Raw genomic sequence first — 21,819 nt, forward strand, 5'->3', positions numbered from 1 at the left:
TTGACGCATCTCTCATCAAGTACTTTGCACAAAATCGATCACGCGATTTTGCTTCGAAATCGCCGCATTGATACGGACGGAAGAGCGATTCTTGTGAGTAAATTGCACTACATTTGTGAACCGGGCGAGTTTTGCTGCGTCAAGCGTCCACACTGTTTTGAAATTAGGGATTGAACCGAAATGGATGTCTAATTAGGATATCATTTGTAAAGGGAGCGACCATGGTGCCATCTCCAGTAGTTGTGCACCGCGCTTCGCTGCGGAGGGCGATGGCTATTGTGATGGCGGTGTGTACGTAGTCACAGCCACCAGCGCATTTTCTCTCGCGCTTTACGGGGGGTGGTGTTCTGATCCACTTCGATTCGATTCGGGAGAATTTTAGGCATCGTGATGTGATGCAAGGCAAGACAGTTTTTAGCGAATCAAACGTTGTCGAACGAAAATGAGCTGATTTGATTTGCTAAAATGTTTGCAAATCCACCTGTCGACATCAAAACTTCGAGAGAATCCAAGGGCAGCATGTTCTTGCATTTGATTGGCGCAATTTAACAAAGATCCAAAAACCGAACCTTAGTTCAACATGGGTTTGGGGCGCCACACAAGAGCCATTCTCGAATCCGACACCGACAGTCGCCATGGCCTCTCGAGCTGCCCGTACTACCGCCAAAGCTTGGTTCTCGGACCCTGCCACGTACCCGATCATTGGAATCCTGGGATTTGCTGGGGCGATGGCTGTTGTCGGAGGTGTACGCTTCTTGTCCGTGAGCCCGGATGTATTGATCAGCCGCGAGAAGCGCCTTCAATTGAATCTGCGATCGGAGCAAGAAGGAAACGCGTTCCGAACGCACCGCATTGCCGCAGCCAATTTGCAATCCAACGCGATCACCAAGGAGCCTGAGTACCAAGCGTTCAAAGCTCGTAACTCTTAAACCATCCTTTAATGTGAGTGTGATCCGTACTGAATATATCCAGCCCATCGATTTCATCGGAAAGTGTGGCTATGGCACGATGGAATTTGAACAAATCGACTCGTCCACAAGTTCAACGACCAACGCGATCTGCTGCCACTTCGACCTTCCGCGAGCCTCTCGATTCAATCTACCGTGCGGCTCATGCCATTATTCGACTCGCGGTCGAATAGCAGCAATGAAAACACTGTCTTGGGCGCGTGGCAAATAGTGTTGGCTCTGCCAGCTCGTGATGCAAATCCTCGTCCCCCTTGACTTGGTCTAACAGCCGCGTGACGGCTCAGACCCACCACGGGAAGTTCATTCTCTAAGCTAGGTGGTGCGCTCACCGACTGGGTATGGACGGTGGCTGTTGCTTTCGATGGCGCAGCCGTCGGGACATGCACCACAACTCGCTCAGCAATCGAATCTTAATTGAAATTCGATTCCAATCTATTTTAGCGAATCAATTGTCTTGAAAGCTTTTCGTGATGTCTCATTGGACAAAACTCTCAAACCCACCCCTCGCAGTTCGTCATCATCGCACAGTTCGTCAAAATCTCCGCGACACTGTTTGTGCTGTGGTAGAAGGGCAGCGCCCATGTGCTTCCAAGTCACGAGGGTTTGCTTGGGGAGTCACGACCAATCTCCAATTGAGCCCCCTAGCAATGCCCCGTTAGAAACGTTTCATGGCTTCGCGTGATGCTCGCGCCAAGTTAAACACGCGGAGGCTGACCTTGCCGCGAACCCCATCGTGTACCGGCGTCTTGGTGGTGGTGGGGTTTCGTTTTCGTTTTGCCCCCGAATTCAAGAGAAGCGACATCGCTTAAACTTGCGGACGATGAAGAAGGGAGCCTTTACCGATTCCACCACGTTGCGACTCGATATTTGCAGTCCATCGGATCACAAACTAGTGTGAGTTCCAAGCGTTCCAGTCTCGCATACAAAAGTCGTCAAACAACTTCACTTTGTCTATCCTGTCTCTCCTGCAAGTCTGGGCATCGCGCCGGGAACACCATGATGGCACCGCAGTCGGCCAACGCAAAGAGCCTTGTCCTCTTGTTAGTTGCCTCGTCGACGTGGCGACAACCCGTCCCCAACCTCACAAGTTCTGCTCCGCGTTTGCAGCACCTCAGGCCACACCAACGCGTGAAGAAAATGGACCTTCCCGAAGCTCGATGAATGCCCAGGAAACGACCTCCACGTGGCACTTGGCGGTGAAGTTCAGAGCGACACCCACCGACCACCATACAGATCTTTCTCGCAAAACAGGATACGTGCAAACTCGCATGACGTCCACAGCGGCGCTGGATGCACAACATGCTAGCGAGATCCATTGCCAGCGGGCCAGTTGCTAGCCGTCGCTAGGCCGTCAACCCCCGCGAGTGATCGGTGCTAGAGCGGCAAGTTTGCGGGCGGAGCCAGCCACGAAGCTTCAGCAGAATTCTCTCCTTGAAGAAGCGAAGGACACTCTCATCGACTCTCGTCCAACACAGACCAAACGTCTCCACGACGTTGTCGGACACTACAACGAATGGTCACTGTCTCGTTTGGTGTATGCGCCCCCACTCGACAAACGCGCTGGAATCTCGCAGGTGTCTGTGTTTCCGTCTCGACGTCTTTGCACCGCCACCACGTCCTTGGTGAAAAATAGTAGTACTAGTCTACCACGACGACCGTGGAGTATAGAAAATGGAAGTTGTATTCTCTATTGGAAAGTGAGGAGAGTCGATTTACTCTCTCCATCTGTTTCGGTGGTATGACCCCTTCGCGTTCGCGCCTGTGATTGGTAGTTCGTTTTCGGTTCAAAGTGGATCTTCCACCACATGCAGTCACATTCGAATCTGCCGCCCGCCGCCGCCGCCGCCGCGATGACTACAACGTTGACAAAGACAGTCGGCTGGATTGAAACGCATGGCTTCGTTGTGGGGCTCAGCGTGATCGCTGCGACGGGCATTGGTCTTGGCTTTGCCACCGATTCGACCGACAACATTCCGCAGCCGTACAACCGCATTTCGTCCGTGATCGGATGGGTCTACTTTGCGTGCTGGAGCGTCAGCTTCTGGCCGCAAGTGTTTCTCAATTGGCGCCGCCAGAGCGTTGTCGGTCTCTCGCTGGACTTTCTTGTGTACAACATCCTCGGGTTTGTGTGCTATGCCGTGTTCAACGCGGCGTTCTACTGGAGCGATGCTATCCAGGACGAGTACAAGAAGCACCACGACGGCCACCCGAACGCCGTCCAAGTCAACGACGTGTTTTTTGCCTTGCACGCAGTGTTTGTGACGCTCCTCACATACTACCAAACCACGATCTACACACGCGGCACCCAAACCACGTCGTCACTGTGCAAGAGCGTTGTTGGCATGTCCGTGATCGTGAGCGGCGTGTTCTTCCTCCTCGGATTCATCGTGTCGAATGAATGGTTCTCCACGCTCAACTTCCTGTACCTCCTCAGCTACGTCAAGCTCGGCGTATCGCTGGTCAAGTACATTCCCCAAGTAATTCTCAATTACCAGCGCAAGTCGACGGTTGGATGGACGATCTGGAACGTCTTGCTCGACTTTACGGGCGGCACGTTGTCCATGGCGCAGATCATGTTGACGAGCTCCGTCACGAACGACTGGTCTGCCATCACGGGCGACCCCGTCAAGTTTGGCTTGGGATTCACCAGTGTCTTCTTTGACGTGATCTTCATTACCCAGCATTACGTCCTGTATCCTGGCGCGGATGACGGTGACACGAACGAGGAAACGCCCCTCTTGAAGGTATAACCAGGATGAGCCCATGTAGTCGTGTCGAGTGGCGTGAAAGCACATGCTAGTTCTGTTTAATATGAGGAGTCTCTGTTTGTCACCAATTCCTTGGAGGTGTCGTGCAGCTTGGATTCCTCGCCGCGCAGGGCCGTGGGCTTAAGTTTTTTGTCGACGGCGCATGAAGACGACGTGGAAACATATACGATGAAGCGGTCCATGCCATTTTAGCAGCTTTGGAAGGTTGGTTCTCTGCGTCGTACGGTGCTGGAAACCATCCACGCGATTCCAATCCCTCGCACGGATCATGTCTGCTCCGACAACTTGGCATGCATGGCGACGTCGTCTTCAGTATCAACCCTTGCTGGCTGCTTTATCCGCGACCCACGTCATGTAGATATGGGCCGCGCCACCAACGTCAAGCTCGCCGCACGTGATGCGCTGGCATGTGTGTGCATCCCGCGAACGAAACAAAGCCACCTTCGACTCAAGTGTGCCTCTGCTCGACGGCAACGACTTCGTCGCCATGATCACAGGCACGTCTGCTCTGGGAAACATTGGTGGTTTGATTGCGAGGGACAATTTGCAGCACCAGCGCGGATGTTCGTTCCATGAGTTGGCGATGCGTTCCTGGATAAGTGGTGTGGATGCATGTCGGCTGGGCGCCTGCCAGCCACTCAACAAAGCGTCTCCATCCACAGGCACGGGTACTTCATTCAATACAACAGGTCCAAACGACACCCCACGTCGAAACGAGCCACGGGATATCGCTTACACGCGCGGGATCCACGTCATGTCTTGGGACTTGAGTTTGTCGACGACGTAGCTCTCAATCCCGTTGAGTTCCTTCGGGTCCTTGGCCGTCACGTGCTGGATGTAAAAGAAGTAGTGAAAAAAGTTGTGTTCGTCCGTCGTGTGGCGGCTAAAGTTGTTGAGCTGCCCGTTGTCGACGCCGTCGAGCTCGATCGCGTTGCGCGACCGATTGCACACCAAGCACCGTTCGCGCTGGAGCATCGCTTTCGTCTCGGTCTGCTCACGCACGGACGTGAATGCGTCGATGATGATCCCTTGAATCATGTTGAGGAACAGCGTGATCACGACCACGTAAAACGCCATGTCGTACACGAGCCGTTCAAAGTACCGCTCGGGATTATCAAACTCGAGCTCGTGGTTGAGCGTTGACGATATGTAGTCGCCGATGCCGCCGCCCGACAACAGCCCTGCGCAGACACCACCGTGACGTTGGCGCGCTTTGAAACACGACCGTACCGTATCGAATGTACGTTGTGTAGCACTGGAGCAACGTCGAGCAGTGGCTCACAGTATGGTCTTCATTTTCGAGCTCGGCTTGGAGAAGGAAGAAGCCGACCAGCGAAAAGATGTAGATCACGATCGCGCCAAACACAGCCGTCACGCCCAACTTGCCCATGTTCGAGTGCATCGCCGTGGCCTACACAAGCACAGTGATGCGACGGCAACCACCCTTCGAGTGCCCGCAACGTACGATAAAGCGCAGCTGTTCGTTGGTAGCAAGGATATCCACGAGCGGGAACCCAAAGAACATGAGACCCCACGGCCCAGCATCAAAGTACTGCGTCACCGCCGGGACGGACAGACCCAAGCCGCAAATCGCGCACAGCGTGTACGCGCCAAACGTGATGACGCTGCCCGACAGGAGCGTGTCGTACAACACGTTGTACCAGAACGAGACGAAGTTGAGCACGACGTTGGAGGCGGCACCGTTGTCCTCGTTCACGGTGAACCGATACAGGCCGCTGGCATGGCGCACGCCCTGGAGAAACGCGCCAAACAGCCACAGCGCAGATAGACCGCCGAGGATTTTCGTCGTGGTTGTCACCATGTCCATGTAAAAGATCACGACAAAGATCGCCACAAAAAACTCTACCATCACGACACTATGACATCGCCATCATCGAGACCACGAACGAAAGTACCAAGGTAAACGGCGAACGGACCGAACGCTTGCAACGTGTTGGCCCAGTAGTCGGCAGTCGTCGTGAACGAGAGCTTGAGCGACGACACGTGCTGCTTGCAGTAGTTGAAGCAAAAGGTCGTGAGGACATGGTAGAGCCACAAGACGGCACAAAACCCAAACAGGATAAATCCGAGCACCCCAACGACCCACAGGCCCTACACAGGACAAGCGTGTCACGTATGATTGTGACAACCAGCTACCCACCGAACGCATGTTGGCCTGCTGGATGTCGACCATCGTGCTGTTGTCGACGCGGACGCTGAGCAACATGACAAAGTTGATGTAAAAACAGAGGCGGAGCATGTTCTTGCGCAGCCACACGTTCCACTTGTTCATGATCGAGTAGAACGGGGTCTTGTTCAGGGCTTGGATCACGGCCAGCTCCTCCTCCACATCTCTAACGACGTTGCCAAGCATGAGTACGACCGACGAGGCAGTGGTGCCACGTACTTGGCGACTTCAGACGTGAGCACGTCCAACGCGCCTTCGCTTCCAATGTCCATTTCGTCAATTAACTTGGTCTTGAGCGTCTCGTTGAAGTACTGCGCCGTCTTGGGGCGTAAAAAGTACGACGTGAACGTCGTCCCGTGCCGCGCGATCTCGATCGAGATGAGCTGGTTTTGGAAGAACGAGATGGCCGTGTGCACTCTGGCGCTCGCGAGCATTTCTTTCCACTGCGCGCGGAACGCGTCGAACGCTGACGTGTCGACGGACGCGTTGTCGTTCGATGACGTTTGCTTGTCGTGCAGAATATGAGTTACCAGTCGCAGCACGTTGATGGCGGCTTGGAATTCGCGCACATGACGCTGGAGCTCGTCCTTCGAGTCCGAGTGCAGCAAGCTCTTGGTCAAACTCAGGGTGTGCTGCATGAGCGAGCGGCGGCTCGGCGAGTACACCTTGTCTTGAACCGTGCGATAGTGCCGTTGCAGTCGGTCCACGACGGCAGACACCGGGAAAAGCACCACCAAACGCGCATGAACGTCGCCGTCGACACGTCCTTCCATGAGGGTTAGAAGCACTTCTGCGGCGCTCCGTTGGACTTGAATTTGAACGGCTTCAGATGTCGACGCATCGAGCATGATCTCGTCCAACACTATGTCGCGGATCACGGCAACTGCGTCCGACGACGCCACGTGCAACTGGTTCTCCAAGCACGGCCCTTGGCAGGCTTCGCAGAGAAAGTTCAGCCAAGTGATGACTTGCGCTACGTCGGAATCGGCAATTTCGGTTGAAATCGCACCGACCTTGGCAAGGATCACGTCGAGAAAAGAAGCGCTGGTCGCAGTCGCGGGAATTCGCATTAGCGCTTGCCACTGCGTGTGGTGGTACACACACAGCTGCTGCAAGATCTTGATAATGTTAGCCGAGCCCTTCTCGAGATGACCCATGAGGAACGCCAGCACCGCGGCTTGTGCGTCAGCAGTTGCGTAGTAGAGCGCATTTTGCACGGCGACGGACCCTCCCGCGGTTAGCTCGTACAAGAGGACCAACGACGCTTCGTCGTGAATGCCTTGGTTGATCAAACACACCAAGATTTCAGCCACGTCGGCTTTGACAGCGTCGTTGAGCAGCTCGTCAAACTGCTTCTCGGCGTACATGAGTTTCTTCGCGTACGTTTCCGCGTCGAACGAGATGACCCACTTGTCGGTGGACTGTTTTCCAACGAGCGATTCGATGTCTTCGCGAGTGTCGCGCAGGACGCGGTTGACGCTGAGGAGATGCGTCAAGCTGTCGATCGAATCGAGGTCCTTGTTGCCGCGTTCGCGGTCCAGGGCGTTTTTCAACGCGGCTATGATGTCAACGAGCGGGCGATCATCCATAACTGCGGCGTTCGTGCCGTTGGCCACTCCTTCCAGGGGCGTGTACACCTTGCGGTCCACGCTGCGCGCCAAACTCTTCATCTCGACGGACGTCATGTTGACTTGTGCCGCTGGCTTCGATGAAGTGAGACATCCGGATACGATACATCGAGTCATTGACACATCGATACAACCAACAAAACAAATCACCCTCAATGTTGAAGCTGCGTTATCCGGAATTCACGTGTCAATGGCTCCACCAATCAAATCGGCGTATTCGACTTCTCGTGACTTTGATTGGCTCCTGGATGTGCGTCATTGACTGTCCCATGTAACCGACGAATCGTTTCAAGCCAAGTACCTTGGACAGCAGCTCGCCGCTGCGACCTCCACTTCGCGGTTTGGTGGGTGGTGATCATGGAAGGCATTGAGCTGCTTCGGTCTGGTTGCAGCACTCGATCGAACTACATGGCGCCACCGGCGTCGTCGTCGATAGAAGATCCGTCGCAGGACGATCCGATGGAGGCGCTTGTGACACGCCTCCAGCAGATCCAGACAGCGCCATCCGTGCAAATCTGGGAGCAGCACGTGCCTGGCAACTGGGCCATCAATTATCTGCTCCTCGAATTGGATACGTTGATTCGATTTCTGCGAGACAAACGAACCCAAGCCGACCATGCCATCCAGAGCGGCACAGCCGTCGACGATGCCCAGTTGTCCTACGACGACGAGAAACGACACAAGTTGCGGCTATATGCCCTCAAAGAGTGGCGTGATATTCAAAAGAAAGCCGTTCGATTGAATGTCGCGGATCTCATCGTGAGCTTCCTCCCGCCGCTGGACGCAGCGACCAAGGCCAAGATGCTCCTGTCAAATCGACCTCTCGACGACCGGGTCAGCCGTCAAGGCAACCTGGCCACAGTGTCCGCGAGCTCCATTGTGTCTGTTCTCGACGCTCCCAAGGACAACCCTGCTGACGTCCCTGGCACCCACCGACCTTCCCTGTCGACCGACGATAAGGCCCTGACGGTACCGCCGAATCCACCGCAACCGTCGACATCCAAGTCGGGGGCAACCGTTCCCATGTCACCTGTGGCATCTTCGTTCTCGACCCCATTGCCCCTTCAACAAACGCAAATGGAGGACAAGTTGCTGGAACTCGTGTACGAGTTCATCGCGGGTGGATTCGTTGCTGCTCAAGACGCTTTGTACGACGCAATTCTTGAGCAAGAAGATCGATTCGTTGTGTTTTTGATGCGCCACTTAAAACGACGCGACGAGAGTCCATTCGTGCTGGTTGTGCTCCAACAGCTTTGCGAGAACCACCACAGCCAGTGGCAGGCCCTCATGCGCGCAAACGACCCGTCATCGTTCCTCCACGTGATCGCTAGGCAGCTCATGGATGTGTACTGGAAGGAAGTTGCCATGTCGGAGCATGACGCGACCATGTGCAGCCTCATCCTGGGCCTCTTCACAGAAGCTTGCCAAGGGCCGTGCGACGAGAACCAGCGTGTGTTGGAAGCGTCGCCAGCGCTCGACTTGTGCGTGGATCTCGTCCTTGGTCTCGTGCGGTACGAGGACGCCGTGCCGGTCAAGCAACGCCTTGGCGTGCAACGAGCCGCGGCTAACGTCTTGCTCGCCATGATGGAAGGCCGCACAGACATGGTTGTCCAAAATGCAATAGCAAAGGTGCTGACCGCGTCACGAGTGCTCCACCGTATCCTCGCGCACCACAAAACAATCGTGTTCAAGAGTGCGTCGCCGTCGTCCGGCGGGGGATTCGACTTGGGAAGCAAGCGTCGGTTCGGTTTGAAGGGTGCTGCACTGCCGTCGGCGACGAAACCACTCGGCAGCGACGACCACGTGGATGCTGCGTTCATGGAAGTTATTCATCTTCTCCAAATTGCGTTTCGCATGACCAATTCGAACCTGGCCACGTCATCTAGCATGACAGACTCCCCCGCCGGAGCAACGTCGAACTCGTCGAGGGGGCAGGATGCGTTGATTCCGAACGTGGTGGCGTTCGTCGTCGAGTGGGAGGAGCTCAAGACCAAGTTCAAGGCCCACGACATCCTCGAGTTTTTCCAGCGCGAAATGATGAGCGTCGAAGTGTCTCGGCTCGGCGCGTCGTTCACTGTCTACTTTCTCAAACCCAAATCGGCCAAGTACTTTGACAAGACGATCAAGCGGCGGTTCCTCAACAACATGGACATGGGCACGGATGACGCGCTCCAGGTGCTCATTGCTGAGCCAGCCCAGTACGAACGATGCACCACCGACGAAAGAGGATTTTGAATGGCTGGGGGCTGCTGTAGGGCCATTCAAGAGGAGCTCAACGTGATGGGGCGCCTCGAAAAACTCGGCATGTACTCGTGGTTGAACGAGTGGCACTGGCAGCTCCGAATGGCGCACTTGTACCTGTGTGCGTACATCAACTTTGTCCTCATCATGACACTCAAGTACCCGGCATCCCCCGGCAAGACGTCGGCGCTGCTCGACGTCGAGTTGAAAACCAACACGGTACACGACCCCTCGGCCGCCCTCCTGCCCCCCACTTGTCTCTCACGCTTCGTGCAATGCAACTAGCTCAAGCAACTCATCAACGTCCTCGGCGTCGGTCTTTTCCTGGCCAGCTTGGCCCTGTTTGCATTCCACTTCATGCAAACTCTGAGCTTCAGCTACTCCAAGCAACACGTTACCCTCGCCAAGCTCAAGCTCACGAGCCCGCGAACTATTCGCCGCAACGTGCTGTCGGCATTCACAGGCTTCTTCTACTACCTGCGTACGTTGATTCCATGCAGCGTCACACAACGTTGGTGGTCGCGCGTAGAGCTGTTTGGGTCGACGTTTGCCATTGTGATCTTCTTGTACTCGACGGACGACGCAACAACGCAAACGCTGGGCGCGTGTGCGGCAGTCGTGCTCACACTGTCGTTTCTGGCGGCGCTGCGCAAGGCGGCCGGGATGCTGCGCTTCCTTGTCAGCGAGACAGACACGTACAGAGACATGGTGCAAAAGCAGCACGGGGTGCTCCACACGCGATTCTGCTTTTGGTACAGCGTCCTGTATGATACACTGTTTGCGGGACCGGTCATGTTGTTTGGGTTCTACACGCTCTGCGCGTTCCTGGCGCTGCAGCCGTTCAAGTGGTCAAGCGTGTTTTTCGGCTTTCCGCTCATGGACATCCTCGAGACGAATAAGCGACTCAACTTTATCGTACGTACGAGAAATTGACACGTCGTGGATGCATTGGGATCATGCGGGTAGGCCCTTGCCATGCGCACCAACTTGGGCAAGCTCGGAGTCACGGCTGTGTTCGGCGCCATCTCCATTTACATTTTTTCACTCGTCGGGTTCTTCCTCTTGCAAAAGGAGATGCAGCCAGACGAGGCCGACACAAGCCACTGCGCGTCGCTGCTCCAGTGCTTTGCCACGTATGTTCGATACGGTCGGTACTCACGAGCCCGTCGTCGACCATAGCTCACGATCGAAGGTAGGGCTCCTGTCTGGTGGCGGCATCGGCGACTACATTTCGTCGTCCCTCAACCACGAGTTGAATTTCGACCAGCCGCAGCGGTACTTGGAACGGCTCGTGTACGACATGGCGTTTTACGTGGTCGTGATCACGCTGTTCCTGAACATGGTGCAAGGAATCATCATCGACGCATTCACGTCCGTGCGGGAAGAGACCGAGACGAAGGCCGCCCTCAAGCGCGAGCGGTGCTTGGTTTGTAATCGCGCGCGGAGTGCGATCGAGCTCGCCGGCATGGAGAAAGGCCTCCTCAACAACTTTGCACGACACACGCAGGACGAACACAACCTGCTGCACTACTTTTTCTTCATCCAGCAGCTCAACGCCAAGGACGACAGCGATCGCAACGGCATCGAGTCGTACGTGTTTGAAAAGCTCAAGACGAAGGACATGTCGTGGATCCCGAGGGTGTAAGGGCGACCATGAATCGGATGGAGAGTTGCGATTGCTGTGGCTCTTTGGCACCACTGACGGTCCCAACGACGTTGATGGCACCATGTCGAACTGAACCCTCTCGTATAGCTGCATAGTTGCTTCCCGCGAGTTTGCCATTGGATTCACGGAGGGTCGTCGCTGCCAATGCCGTGGGACTGCCGCGGGGGTGCACACGCGTAGCTTTCTTTGTTCTCAACTCGATGGGCCGCATGTCAGGCTCGAGTGAAGCCGTTTGCCGTGACTGGGGGGTGGTCAGCCCCTCGTGACCTGAAAAAGTAAGTGGACTGTGGCACGAAGGCCAAGTGGTTGGCATGAACATGAAACACTGTAGCAGCCGCACGACGTACGAAACATTGCTGCGAGTTGCACGTAGCGCAACCTCGCATCTCTGCTTCACACTTCGTTCGCAAAGCCATCGCCATGCACCACGACTGCCGTGTACCCAGCCACGCCGGTAACCAAGCAAGAAGACCTCCTTATCGCTTGCTCACGGCGACCATAAATGCTACGACTAGTGCTAGGTACGTCACCGAGTACTGGTAGGTCCACAGGACGACGGGCAGGGCCAACGACGACGCTACCACGAGCGCCATCGCCGACAAGAACGGTCGCTTCGAGTTAGGTAGCGCCAGGATGGGCTTGTCAAATGTCCCTTTTGTCGCGTGGTAGAAGGCCGATAGCATTTCCTCCTTGACCGCAAACCGATCCTGGAGCCACAGGCTCGGGGACTCAGCCGCCATGATGTCATCTCGCGTGAATTTGCGGACGTAAAAATGCACGGACGCCGGAAACAGCCCGTGTAGTAGTCGCAGCGGGGACGGTCGAATGCCTCGGCGGAGCTCGGGAAATGCCATCGTCATGTCGAGGATGTAGTGTGGCCGAAACTTATCAATGCACAGCGCAAACCCCTTGAGCCGTGGTTCGAGCACAAAGTCGCATTTGGGCTTTCCATGGGCCGCTTTGAACTCGTGGCTGGCTTGCAGCGCCTTGTCGTACAGCGCTGTACCTTCCGGAAACATGGCCATCCACGTCCCGTACGACCGCATGTGGTACGAGTCGATGAGCGCGCCAAGTTTGTCTTGGTCTTCTGCCCAATTCCGCTGGACAAAGGGGAATCCAAACAACTGCAGGACGCCGCTACACGAGTCGCATCAGCTTGAGAATTTGATGTAACAGTACCCGAAGATTGGAATGGAGCGCAAGCCAGCTTTCAGCATGGTCATGATGCGGTCGTGGCGCTGGATTTTCGTGGCAAAGTTCCTGGAAAAGTCGACGCTCGTCAAGACAACGTCATGGCCGATCACCGCGCCACGCACGTACCAATGCAGGAGCCAGTCGATTTCCGTGCGGTGGTTCGAGATGAGCAGGACGCGGTCGGAGTCTTTGAACTCGAAGGTTTCACCCGCTTCGCCTGTGATGACAACTTCCATCCCGGACAAGTACTCGAACACGCCTGACGAGTACGCGCAAAAGTGACCGAGTAGCACGCGGTAGATGTATTGTGCCAGTGTCGGGCTCATAGTCGCCACGACGACAGCCGTCGGCACAATCACAAAGTACCCCATGGCAAGCGTGGCCGTGAACAACGATAGGATGAACGCGACTCCCTTGACCTTGTCGGTACCCGTTGCAACGCCCTCGTACTCAGCACGAGGGTGCACGGCCTTGTCCACGTCATCACGCGTCGCGTTATCTTCGTCCAGAAATGCTGCACGGACGGACTGGTGGTGGCACATCGGAACTGCGCGATGGAGCGAGTTGACGGTAAGTTTGAAGCGGCGTCTACACCGCCCTTAAATAGTGTTCAACTCGGTCGGGGTGCCTGCATTTATTCCTGTATGCAACGTTAAATAGTGTCGGACATGTCTAACGCTATTTGACGGCGAATTAATTGCCTTCAACAGTCCAACAAACCTGGCCAATTAGATGGCATGCACCAGTCATAGTAAAAACCTAACGTCGAATTCTTAAATCCTATGATTGGTAGAAATCTGGAACTACAGAAGGGGATGCATCAATTGGATTGGCTCATGCACTGAGCTCATGGGGTTTTCGAAACCCGACAAGATGCTTAAAAAGGAAACGGCTAGCGACTCGTGCCAACTCTATAACATCAATAGTTTAATCAAGTGATTGGAGTTGACTATAAAAGAATTCCGTGGCATTCATATAAAATCGAATTCTTTTTGGAAAATTAAGGTTTCCGACCAACATTTGGGACAATTCGTGCGACTGGATTGGTCAAAATTTCGACCGATCTTCACCATTTCCGGCCGGCATCGCCCGTCGCCATTCTGCCATCGACGACATGAACAGGAGCGTCCGCGCCGACAACGTCGAGTTCACCGTGAAGGTGACGGCTTACATGCGCGCGAGCATGTGCCTTATGTGCACTCCGACTGTAGGCGTCCGAAGACCTTATCTTGACCGGCAGCGAACGGTCGATCATTCGAGTGCCAGCCAACAACATGTACTCATGCTTGATGCAGAAGACCCAACGGTTTTCGTCGCTCTTTCGCCATTACAGCAAACATCATGGTTTGCCACGAGAGTGCCTAGACTTCTTCTTCATGGTAAGTGCGTGATGGTTCGTTCGACGTCGTCGTCTCACCCTGCTACAGAGTCTACTCGATCCTGAAGAATGCCCCGAATCCGTCCATTTGCAAAAGAACGACATCATTCAAGTGCGCCACCGTCGGGAAACACCCATCTTGATGACGCCGAAGCTGTCCGACGATGAGTTCTTCCTCTCCATGAAGCGAATGCTGCAGGTGCTGAATGTTGCGGTGTTTGCATGGCTCATGTTGGCCTCATGCAGAGCGGGTTCAACTGCGACGTGATCCTGAAAGTGGGGCCGAAAGAAGAGGAACTTCGAGCGCACAAGTGTGTGTTGACGACCCGGTGCGAGGTGTTTCGGTGCATGTTCCCGACCGACACGAAGAGCGGAATGGCCATGAAGGAGAATGGCGATGGAACTGTCGTGATTCGCGACCACTCGCCCGACATGGTGGCCAAGCTTCTCGAGTTCATCTATACCAACCGCGTGCATGATTTGGCCAAACTGTCCACAGCCGTACGTTTTCCTGCGCGTGGTTCATTGTGTGGCTCACGTGTGAGTAGCAACTGATTGACTTGTTGTCGCTTGGCGACCAGTACCTCATGCGGCCACTGCGGGACCTGTGCGAGCTCCAGGCGAAAGATCTTATATCAAATGAATCGTGCGTCAAGCTACTGAGCGCCGCAGAGAAGTACAACGCCAACTTCCTCAAGGAAACTTGTGTCAAGCACATTGTGGACAACATGGCGCAACTTATCGACGACGAAGGATTTCGCCATGAGATCGAGCAGTGCCCGTCCCTCGCGCTCACTTTACTCCGCGCTCAGCACATGCAAGCCAGTCCGTCCGACCTTGAGCCGGCAACAAAACGCCGACGGCTAGCCATGCCCTCAACACACGACGACTACGACGATTATGAATAGCCAGAACGAAGCACGATTTGCGACCTGCCCACTCCCCCGTTTAGCCCTTTGTATTTAATCGAGTAAAAAACGTACGATCTGTGATACCTGCCCCGTTCCAGGCAGATCACGAGCTGTGTACGAACAAGGCCCAAGCACTGGCAACTCTTTCGAGTCGGAAAAACGCCGTCCAAGTCTCATGAACGCCTTCCCCCGCTTCGAGCACAATGGTAGCGTAGGGTACACTCGCCTGACGGTGGACTTGGAAGATGCAATTAATAATTAGGACTACAATTGGGTTGGTGACTGCTACGACAGTTGGGGGAGTGGAGGACGAGGCGGCGGCTTTAGTCGTCCAGGAAGAACTCGAGCATGGCGAGGTCGTTGCCTCGGGGTGTGACACTTCCCGTCGGCTGGGGAGCGCCCCAGTCGAACATGTGACCAGTGGGGGAGTACGGCATCGGGAACGCTTTAAAGACGGAATGCGATGACATGCCGGTGGCAATGCCGTCTTTGGTTCGCCACACGTTGACGCGGGGGAGCGACACGGATGATGACGATGTGTCGTACGTGTGCATGTGGTGATGGCTATGGTGGTGGTCCCACATCTGGCTCGGATCACATGACAAGAGCTCTTCAAACTTGGGAACGCGCTTGAACGACTTGATCTTGTTGGCGTCGAGGCGGGGATCGACGACAAGCATGGCTTTCTGCTTGGCTTCGAGCCGCCGGTTCATGCGCATCGCGCTCTGTTTGCGGTCGCTGCGTTTCTTGATCTCGTTTTGTTTTGTACGGTGGAGTTCGCACAACATGAGGAGCTTGCCGTTTTTCTTGGTCGTGCGTTCGTTTGTGCACGTGCCCGTCTTGTACTGGCACTTGAGCTCGGGCGAGACAAAGTACGTTGGCATGGCGTCGCCCGTGCCGTGCAGCTTGCGGGTAAGCCCGTGGTGGTTTGGCGACGCGTGGTGGCTCGTGGAGCTCGAGTCCGAGCTCGCGGTCGAGGTTTGGCCGGGCGAAAGCGGCGGCGCCGCGTGGTACATGGAGTGGGTCGACTCGTTAGACAGGAGAGCAAGCATGGTGGCGATGGTGGGAGTGTACTATAACGCGATAGTGGGCTGACGATGGGCCTTGCTATGTTGCGAGCAGGATTGAATGTGACGTCCATGGTCGGCGGTCGCTACGCTCGCCTCGAACGTTAAGGTGGAATTTTCCGTCGTGAAACCCCCTAGGAAAGAACTGTCCGCTCCTGGCATCAAGGGCTGCCTCCGCTCGGAGCTGCAGAGAATGTCCGTTCGAAATTCCAGCGATCTTTCTCAATCGCTGCCCGAAACACCGCGATTCTCTGCCAGATATCGAATGGGGCCAGTCCAACATGCCATGGAGTAGGCGCAAAGTCGAAGCACGTCAAGTGCGGACTGGGTCTTTACACAGCAAAGCTGAACGGCTACGAACCGTCCGATGTTCGATATCGTCATTGGTCACGGCCGGTGCGCTGACCACACACGTGGCACTGTCGGCGGCGGCGGCAACTCCCGTCGAGCCAGCCCGCGACGTGCTGCAGCGCTTGTACGTGCTGGCCAGAGACGAAAGTGTTGTTCAAGAAGATGGGGGTGGTGGCCCCTCATCACACACAGTCCGCGGCCCAAACAGAGAGGTCGCACGTAGCACAAAAACGGCGATGAGGGGGAATGGCTGTAGCTAGCTGGTATATATTTAGCACATCAAGGCAACGTCGATGCGCCGCCTTGCCCCAGCGGCAACCGCGACGGCAAGCGCCAGTGCGTACTATCAGTCCCGTTGTACGCGAAACCCTTCGGACGAAGATGTACGAAATGCATGCCGAATGATTTCTCTCGAGACTGATGCGATCGTGTAGGCCCTCCATCACTTGGCAGTGCTGTGCAAGGCCTCCGGCGACACGGACGGGTACCATCGGTACGCGCGGATGACCTTGTTGACAAACCGAGCGACCCACGAGCACGCGAACGAGCTCGGGCTGTCGCTCCTGGCCCAAGGCAAACTCGACCAAGCGTACGACCAGTTTCGCACTGCGATCGCAGCCGCCCCATGCTACGGCCCAAGCCACTTGAACATGAGCATGGTACAAGCAAAACGCGGCAACTTACGCGAGAGCTTGGTCCATTGTGAGGATGCACTCAAGTACATGCCAGGCGATGCCGCGGTGCTACGAAACCTGGCCAAGTTGCACGATGCGATGGGCCGCACGGAAGCTTCCCTGGCGTACAACAAACGGGCTGCGGCGGTGGCGCCCCATGACGCCACCCTCGCACGGACGATTGCGCTTCAAAACGTCGCAAGGGGGGACATCCCCCACGCCTACGACGCGTACGCCGTGCATCGGCGAATTCTGGGAAAAAAGGTCGACTTGAAAATATAAAGGCTGCTAGTTCCCCATCATCACCAGGGCGGACATAGTTCAACGCTGCGAAAAACAGTCACAGGGCTGTGGTGGATGCCAAGATGTGCTTGAGAGATAGATGCACTTGCGACAGTCGCCAGCCCCAGCGCAAAGCAGCATGCAAACCATAGAAGAAGGGAAGCCGCGATGCCAGATCTCGAAGCCGTTCTCAACTGTCTGCGCCAGCATCGCCAAGCGTACTCGATGGCCCCTTCAGCGGATGGTACCGTCGACCAAGGATGTGGATGGTGCCTGAGTCCGCAGTCAAGTCGATGCGATCTCGTCCATCCATGTACGACGTGACGAGAGTTGCCGTACCACCCACGGAGTTGGACGACTGGAACGAGGCGCCGACTGCTGAACATGGTTACGACGACCACCTGCCGCGCTGCTCCCTCAAAGATATGCAGCGAGCGGCAGGAAGGACAGTTCTGTTTTGACGTTTCGGTGTAGCATGGCGACACTTGATCTGCGGAACGGTCGGTCGCCTGTGCGAAGTTCCAGAACCCGCACGCGTAAACACTCGCCAACAACGCACATTCCAACGAAAGCGTCGCTCTTGGGGCGCTCGAATGAGCCTACAGGTGGTTGGATAAAGGCACCATGGCACTGCCGACTCGGGAATGTATCGAGTTGGAAATGGCCGACTTGAGTTCACATGGCAGGTTTCGTCATCCTAGCCGTGTTCGTACGGGCATCGATTGATGCGAGGCGTCGTGCATGTCGAGTCCACATGGGCAATGGCCGCCCGCTTTCCCCTGGCGCAGTGCTTGCACATGCCTCCCCCTCCCCCGCCGTGGCATCCCCAGGATATGCCGTTGTCGGATTTAGTAGTATGCGTAGAGGTGCTTATTAGACCTAGCCCGGCCTCGTTTGAGAGATTTTCTCGCCGACTTTCGGGTTCGCGACCTTTCGCCATGAGCAACACTAGAGCGACGTCCAAGGCTGGCGTGACGGGAACGTCGACCAAGAAGATCGCGCCGAGCTCGTCTCGATCCCGCGTGTCCAGGAGCAATGATCCGTCCAACGCGTCGCATTCAAGGCTCGTTGGCGCATCGAGCAAAATCGCGGGCAGCAGCATGCATGCCAGAGGAGGCGGCGGCAACCAAGCGACCCAAGTGTACTTGGACGGCGTAAATGTGACACCACAGTCCCTGCTCTTCACAAGGAGCAAAGCACCAGAAAAGTCTGGCGCTGGACGTCCCAAACCCTCCAAGAAAACATCAGAACATGACCATACGTCGGGCGCGTCCGTGGCGGCGTCATCGACCAACTCAGTGTTCTCTGACGGCGAAGGGTCGTCGACTGGTGGAGACTCTGGCAAATCGTTAGATGCGATCCTGGCGGGAGTGCCATCGATGAAAGTGACGACCACTCCAGCTGCGCCACCCACAAAGAAGCCAGAAACCACCGAGGACGGCGACGGTGACGGGCTGACTGGCATCGACGACCATGGCCACTTGGACGCTGGGACGCAGGCGCTGCGACCGAAAAGCGCAGTGTACGTGCAAGTTCCCCTCGGTCAAGACATGCCAAATATTGACGTAGGGATGGCCGACCAGGCACAGCGAGAGCCGACAGCACAATCATGGAAGGCCCCGTGACGATTCGATTCACGGAAACACCTACCATGATGCTATTCGAGTGGCGCAGCATCTGCGTTGGCCAGGACACACCGGAGCATGGCGTCGTTGTGGCAAAGAACCGAAAGTACTTGGAGGTGAAGTTGTGCCCAGTCGGCCCCGTCGCTCATCTGGCATCGGACGGTTGTGTAGATGTGCGGGAGTAAGCGCGGCAGCGACAACTATGTCGAGAATCGAACCCAGACACTTCAGCTGGCTCAAAAGACCAAGGAGGTCATGACAGCTCCGCCCGCCACCCGCGACGCAGCTTCCAGCGCCACCGACTGGGATATCTTTGACTGGTACGGACATCCGCTGCGCATGAGTGCCACACCCTCTCGACTCATGCATGTGGCAGCGCCAACACGGACGTCGACTTGTCTGGAAATGACCACGATGAAGTCGGGCTGGATGCCGCGCCAAATAAATCGAAAGCCGCTGTCGATGCCGAGAACGTCGATGCCCAGCTTACGAAACAAGTGGACGAAATCGTTAGCGCTTCTCTTGCGTCCCCAGGGTGCTTGCTGCTCACGGAAGGGGCGGAGCTCCTGAGTGACCTCAAAGCCCGGCAACGGGCGCTCCAGCCCTCGTCTCGCCACAAACCGAACGCCCCGACGACGTCATCGCATCATGGGGGGACAGGGGGCGCCGCCGCCAGTGGAGGTACTTTCTCGACCTGTTGAGGGCCATTCCATGGACCATCTTCATCTGCATCCATCCAGACTCGAAGCTGTTGCGGGCGTCCCGCGTCATCCACAACTCCCGCGCCGTCGTCGGTTCCAGCGCCAACAGCATTAGCGGCACGTCCGTGGCGGGGGGCGGCGGCAGCTCAGCTAACGCCAACAGCTCGGCGACTGCCAATAACAACACGTCGTCGCAGAGCGACGTGACAAGCGGCGACATCAGCTCCAGCAGTCACGCCGATATCTCCCGCTCGAGCGCCAACTCGGACGGGTCCAACTCTGCCGATGGCAAAGGCGCTAACAACGCGTACGCTACGGCTAATACGAACGTCGATCTCGCTGAAATCATCGCGGAGCAAAAGACGCAGCACGTCCTGGCATCGGCGGGTTTGCTCAAGACGTTGCAAGTGCTGGAACGAGCAGTGCAACAAAACTTTTACCACGACAGGCACCTGTTGTACCGCAACTTTCCACTGCTGACAGGTGCGTCGCAGCGCCCGAACCGGCTTGCCGTCGGCGGGCTGTCGTCTTCCATGAGCAACGTCCTGGAGAAATCGACCGACCTGGAGAAACTCTGGGGATTCTCGTGTTCGCTGACAGCCGGGCGCACTGTGTCGTGTGTGGTACGTCTCCTGCAGCTCGAGCGCAAGTGCTTGCGTCGGCAGCATGGAAACGGATGGCTGGCATGGATTTGACGTGGAGGTAGGCGTGGAACCCGGTCAACGACGACTTGCTCGCCGTGTCGTACGGCCAATTTGACGCGGCCGCCGACGACACGTCCGACGGGCTGGTTTTGTTTTGGTCGCTCAAGAACCCCGAGTACCCCGAACGAGTGTACAAACTCGGCTGCGGCGTGACTTCGATCGATTTCAGCCGGCTGCATCCCAACTTGCTCGCCGTTGGATTCCACAATGGCGTTGTCGCGCTGTTTGATACGCGAAAGAACGACGCAGTGCCGATTCTGTCGAGTGAGAGCAACAGCGGGTCCCACTTGGACGTTGTGTGGCAGGTGCTGCGATCCGTCCCAACGAGGCAATCTCCCTTGATACGTGGCCATAGGTCAAGTGGGTACACAAGGGCAGCGAGCGGGGCGAGAGCATCGTGAGCGTATCGTCGGACGGCCGCGTGACCGAATGGAGCATGAAGAAGGGGCTGAGCTTCTCCGACTTGATGACGCTCAAACGAGTTCCCAACCCACTCATGGGCTCCGAAGCCCGCATCGACGGCGTGATCGCGCGGCAGGCGAGCGGCAACTGCATCGAGTTTGCCCAGAATGACAGCTCTGTCTACTTTGTCGGGACAGGTACAGGCCACTTGTGACTGAGTTCAACTCACGATGACGTGGCAATGCCAGAGGACGGCAATATTCACAAATGCTCGTGTTCGTACAACGAGCAGTACTTGGAGACGTACTACGGGCATACGGCGGCGGTGTATGCAATTCACATGTCGCCGTTCTGGAACCAACTCCTCTTGAGCTGCTCAGCGGACTGGACGGTCAAGCTATGGCACCAGGCAGAGCAGCGCGAAGTGCTCAATTTTCGATCGGTAATCGCCCAGTCGGGCTCCCCTGGCGGCGTGCTTACCGAATAATCGACTTGCGTCTGTTGTTGTAGGTGGATTTGTGCCATGGCGTGTACGGCGTTGCGTGGTGCCCCAGCGACGCGACCATCTTTGGCAGCGTCACGGAAGACGGTCGAATCGAGATCTGGGACCTGGAGCAATCTGTGCTCGACCCGATCGTGACATATTTCCCCAAGGAACAAGTACACTGCACGTGCATCTCGTTTGCGCCGTCGTCGCCCGTGCTGGTTGTCGGCGACTCGACGGGCGAAGTCGGCGTCTATCGCGTGCCGACGCTGGCTGAAGGACGATGCGTTGGGCAAACCGTGGACGATCAAATCGAGCGCCTCAAGCGCGCTGTGTTGCCACACCAAGGCGAGTAGGATGTCCGAGTCGTAAGATGCACGTAATGCAACCAACTCAAACTCTTGTTCATGCACGTGAAGACAACGATGACGAATGGAAAGAGGAGGGAGAGGGACGCCGGATTCCAATGCACTGGTATTGCCACCGGAGGAACTCCCGTCTAGCAGACCACTGAGCTGCACATGCCACTATCTTACTGCTTTGGGCACAAGGATTCTGGCCAACGTTGCGGTTACGAAGCAAGAGAC

The 21,819-nt window shown here is 56.1% G+C and overlaps 10 protein-coding genes across 10 annotated transcripts; 6 read left to right on the forward strand and 4 right to left on the reverse strand.

Moving 5' to 3' along the window:
- The first annotated feature begins 591 nt into the window (after window positions 1–591).
- H310_03304 (hypothetical protein) lies at window positions 592–971 on the forward strand. The gene has a single exon (XM_008867109.1). The coding sequence runs from the start codon at window positions 636–638 to the stop codon at window positions 927–929; it is 294 nt and encodes a 97-aa protein (XP_008865331.1). The 5' UTR covers window positions 592–635; the 3' UTR covers window positions 930–971.
- Window positions 972–1,666: 695 nt separating this feature from the next.
- Window positions 1,667–2,472, reverse strand: H310_03305 (hypothetical protein). Its single transcript, XM_008867110.1, has one exon. It carries the CDS (start codon window positions 2,282–2,284, stop codon window positions 1,901–1,903), a length of 384 nt encoding a protein of 127 aa, XP_008865332.1. The 5' UTR covers window positions 2,285–2,472; the 3' UTR covers window positions 1,667–1,900.
- Window positions 2,473–2,770: 298 nt separating this feature from the next.
- H310_03306 (hypothetical protein) lies at window positions 2,771–3,804 on the forward strand. The gene has a single exon (XM_008867111.1). It carries the CDS (start codon window positions 2,774–2,776, stop codon window positions 3,716–3,718), a length of 945 nt encoding a protein of 314 aa, XP_008865333.1. The 5' UTR covers window positions 2,771–2,773; the 3' UTR covers window positions 3,719–3,804.
- A 587-nt stretch (window positions 3,805–4,391) lies between these two features.
- Window positions 4,392–7,624, reverse strand: H310_03307 (hypothetical protein). Its single transcript, XM_008867112.1, has 6 exons — window positions 6,144–7,624; window positions 5,898–6,090; window positions 5,653–5,848; window positions 5,202–5,599; window positions 4,967–5,147; window positions 4,392–4,917 (listed from the first exon to the last, which is right to left on the reverse strand). Exons 1-6 carry the CDS (start codon window positions 7,607–7,609, stop codon window positions 4,469–4,471), a joined length of 2,883 nt encoding a protein of 960 aa, XP_008865334.1. The 5' UTR covers window positions 7,610–7,624; the 3' UTR covers window positions 4,392–4,468.
- Window positions 7,625–7,845: 221 nt separating this feature from the next.
- Window positions 7,846–11,466, forward strand: H310_03308 (hypothetical protein). The gene is made up of 6 exons (XM_008867113.1): window positions 7,846–9,750; window positions 9,808–10,012; window positions 10,079–10,274; window positions 10,323–10,708; window positions 10,760–10,940; window positions 10,990–11,466. Exons 1-6 carry the CDS (start codon window positions 7,910–7,912, stop codon window positions 11,436–11,438), a joined length of 3,258 nt encoding a protein of 1,085 aa, XP_008865335.1. The 5' UTR covers window positions 7,846–7,909; the 3' UTR covers window positions 11,439–11,466.
- Window positions 11,467–11,914: 448 nt separating this feature from the next.
- On the reverse strand, window positions 11,915–13,240 carry H310_03309 (hypothetical protein). The gene is made up of 3 exons (XM_008867114.1): window positions 12,780–13,240; window positions 12,639–12,719; window positions 11,915–12,596 (listed from the first exon to the last, which is right to left on the reverse strand). Exons 1-3 carry the CDS (start codon window positions 13,193–13,195, stop codon window positions 11,936–11,938), a joined length of 1,158 nt encoding a protein of 385 aa, XP_008865336.1. The 5' UTR covers window positions 13,196–13,240; the 3' UTR covers window positions 11,915–11,935.
- A 482-nt stretch (window positions 13,241–13,722) lies between these two features.
- On the forward strand, window positions 13,723–15,057 carry H310_03310 (hypothetical protein). Its single transcript, XM_008867115.1, has 5 exons — window positions 13,723–13,812; window positions 13,865–14,032; window positions 14,081–14,230; window positions 14,278–14,532; window positions 14,580–15,057. The coding sequence occupies exons 1-5, from the start codon at window positions 13,768–13,770 to the stop codon at window positions 14,937–14,939; spliced, it is 978 nt and encodes a 325-aa protein (XP_008865337.1). The 5' UTR covers window positions 13,723–13,767; the 3' UTR covers window positions 14,940–15,057.
- A 115-nt stretch (window positions 15,058–15,172) lies between these two features.
- H310_03311 (hypothetical protein) lies at window positions 15,173–16,589 on the reverse strand. Its single transcript, XM_008867116.1, has one exon. The coding sequence runs from the start codon at window positions 15,992–15,994 to the stop codon at window positions 15,266–15,268; it is 729 nt and encodes a 242-aa protein (XP_008865338.1). The 5' UTR covers window positions 15,995–16,589; the 3' UTR covers window positions 15,173–15,265.
- Window positions 16,590–16,619: 30 nt separating this feature from the next.
- H310_03312 (hypothetical protein) lies at window positions 16,620–17,510 on the forward strand. The gene is made up of 2 exons (XM_008867117.1): window positions 16,620–16,743; window positions 16,795–17,510. Exons 1-2 carry the CDS (start codon window positions 16,654–16,656, stop codon window positions 17,314–17,316), a joined length of 612 nt encoding a protein of 203 aa, XP_008865339.1. The 5' UTR covers window positions 16,620–16,653; the 3' UTR covers window positions 17,317–17,510.
- A 715-nt stretch (window positions 17,511–18,225) lies between these two features.
- Window positions 18,226–21,646, forward strand: H310_03313 (hypothetical protein). The gene is made up of 9 exons (XM_008867118.1): window positions 18,226–18,838; window positions 18,886–19,057; window positions 19,113–19,261; window positions 19,318–19,622; window positions 19,682–20,265; window positions 20,349–20,651; window positions 20,702–20,945; window positions 20,997–21,190; window positions 21,259–21,646. The coding sequence occupies exons 1-9, from the start codon at window positions 18,255–18,257 to the stop codon at window positions 21,586–21,588; spliced, it is 2,865 nt and encodes a 954-aa protein (XP_008865340.1). The 5' UTR covers window positions 18,226–18,254; the 3' UTR covers window positions 21,589–21,646.
- The last annotated feature ends 173 nt before the right edge of the window (window positions 21,647–21,819 follow it).

Source organism: Aphanomyces invadans, assembly GCF_000520115.1.
Source record: "Aphanomyces invadans strain NJM9701 unplaced genomic scaffold supercont1.5, whole genome shotgun sequence".
Taxonomy (NCBI): domain Eukaryota; phylum Oomycota; class Saprolegniomycetes; order Saprolegniales; family Verrucalvaceae; genus Aphanomyces; species Aphanomyces invadans.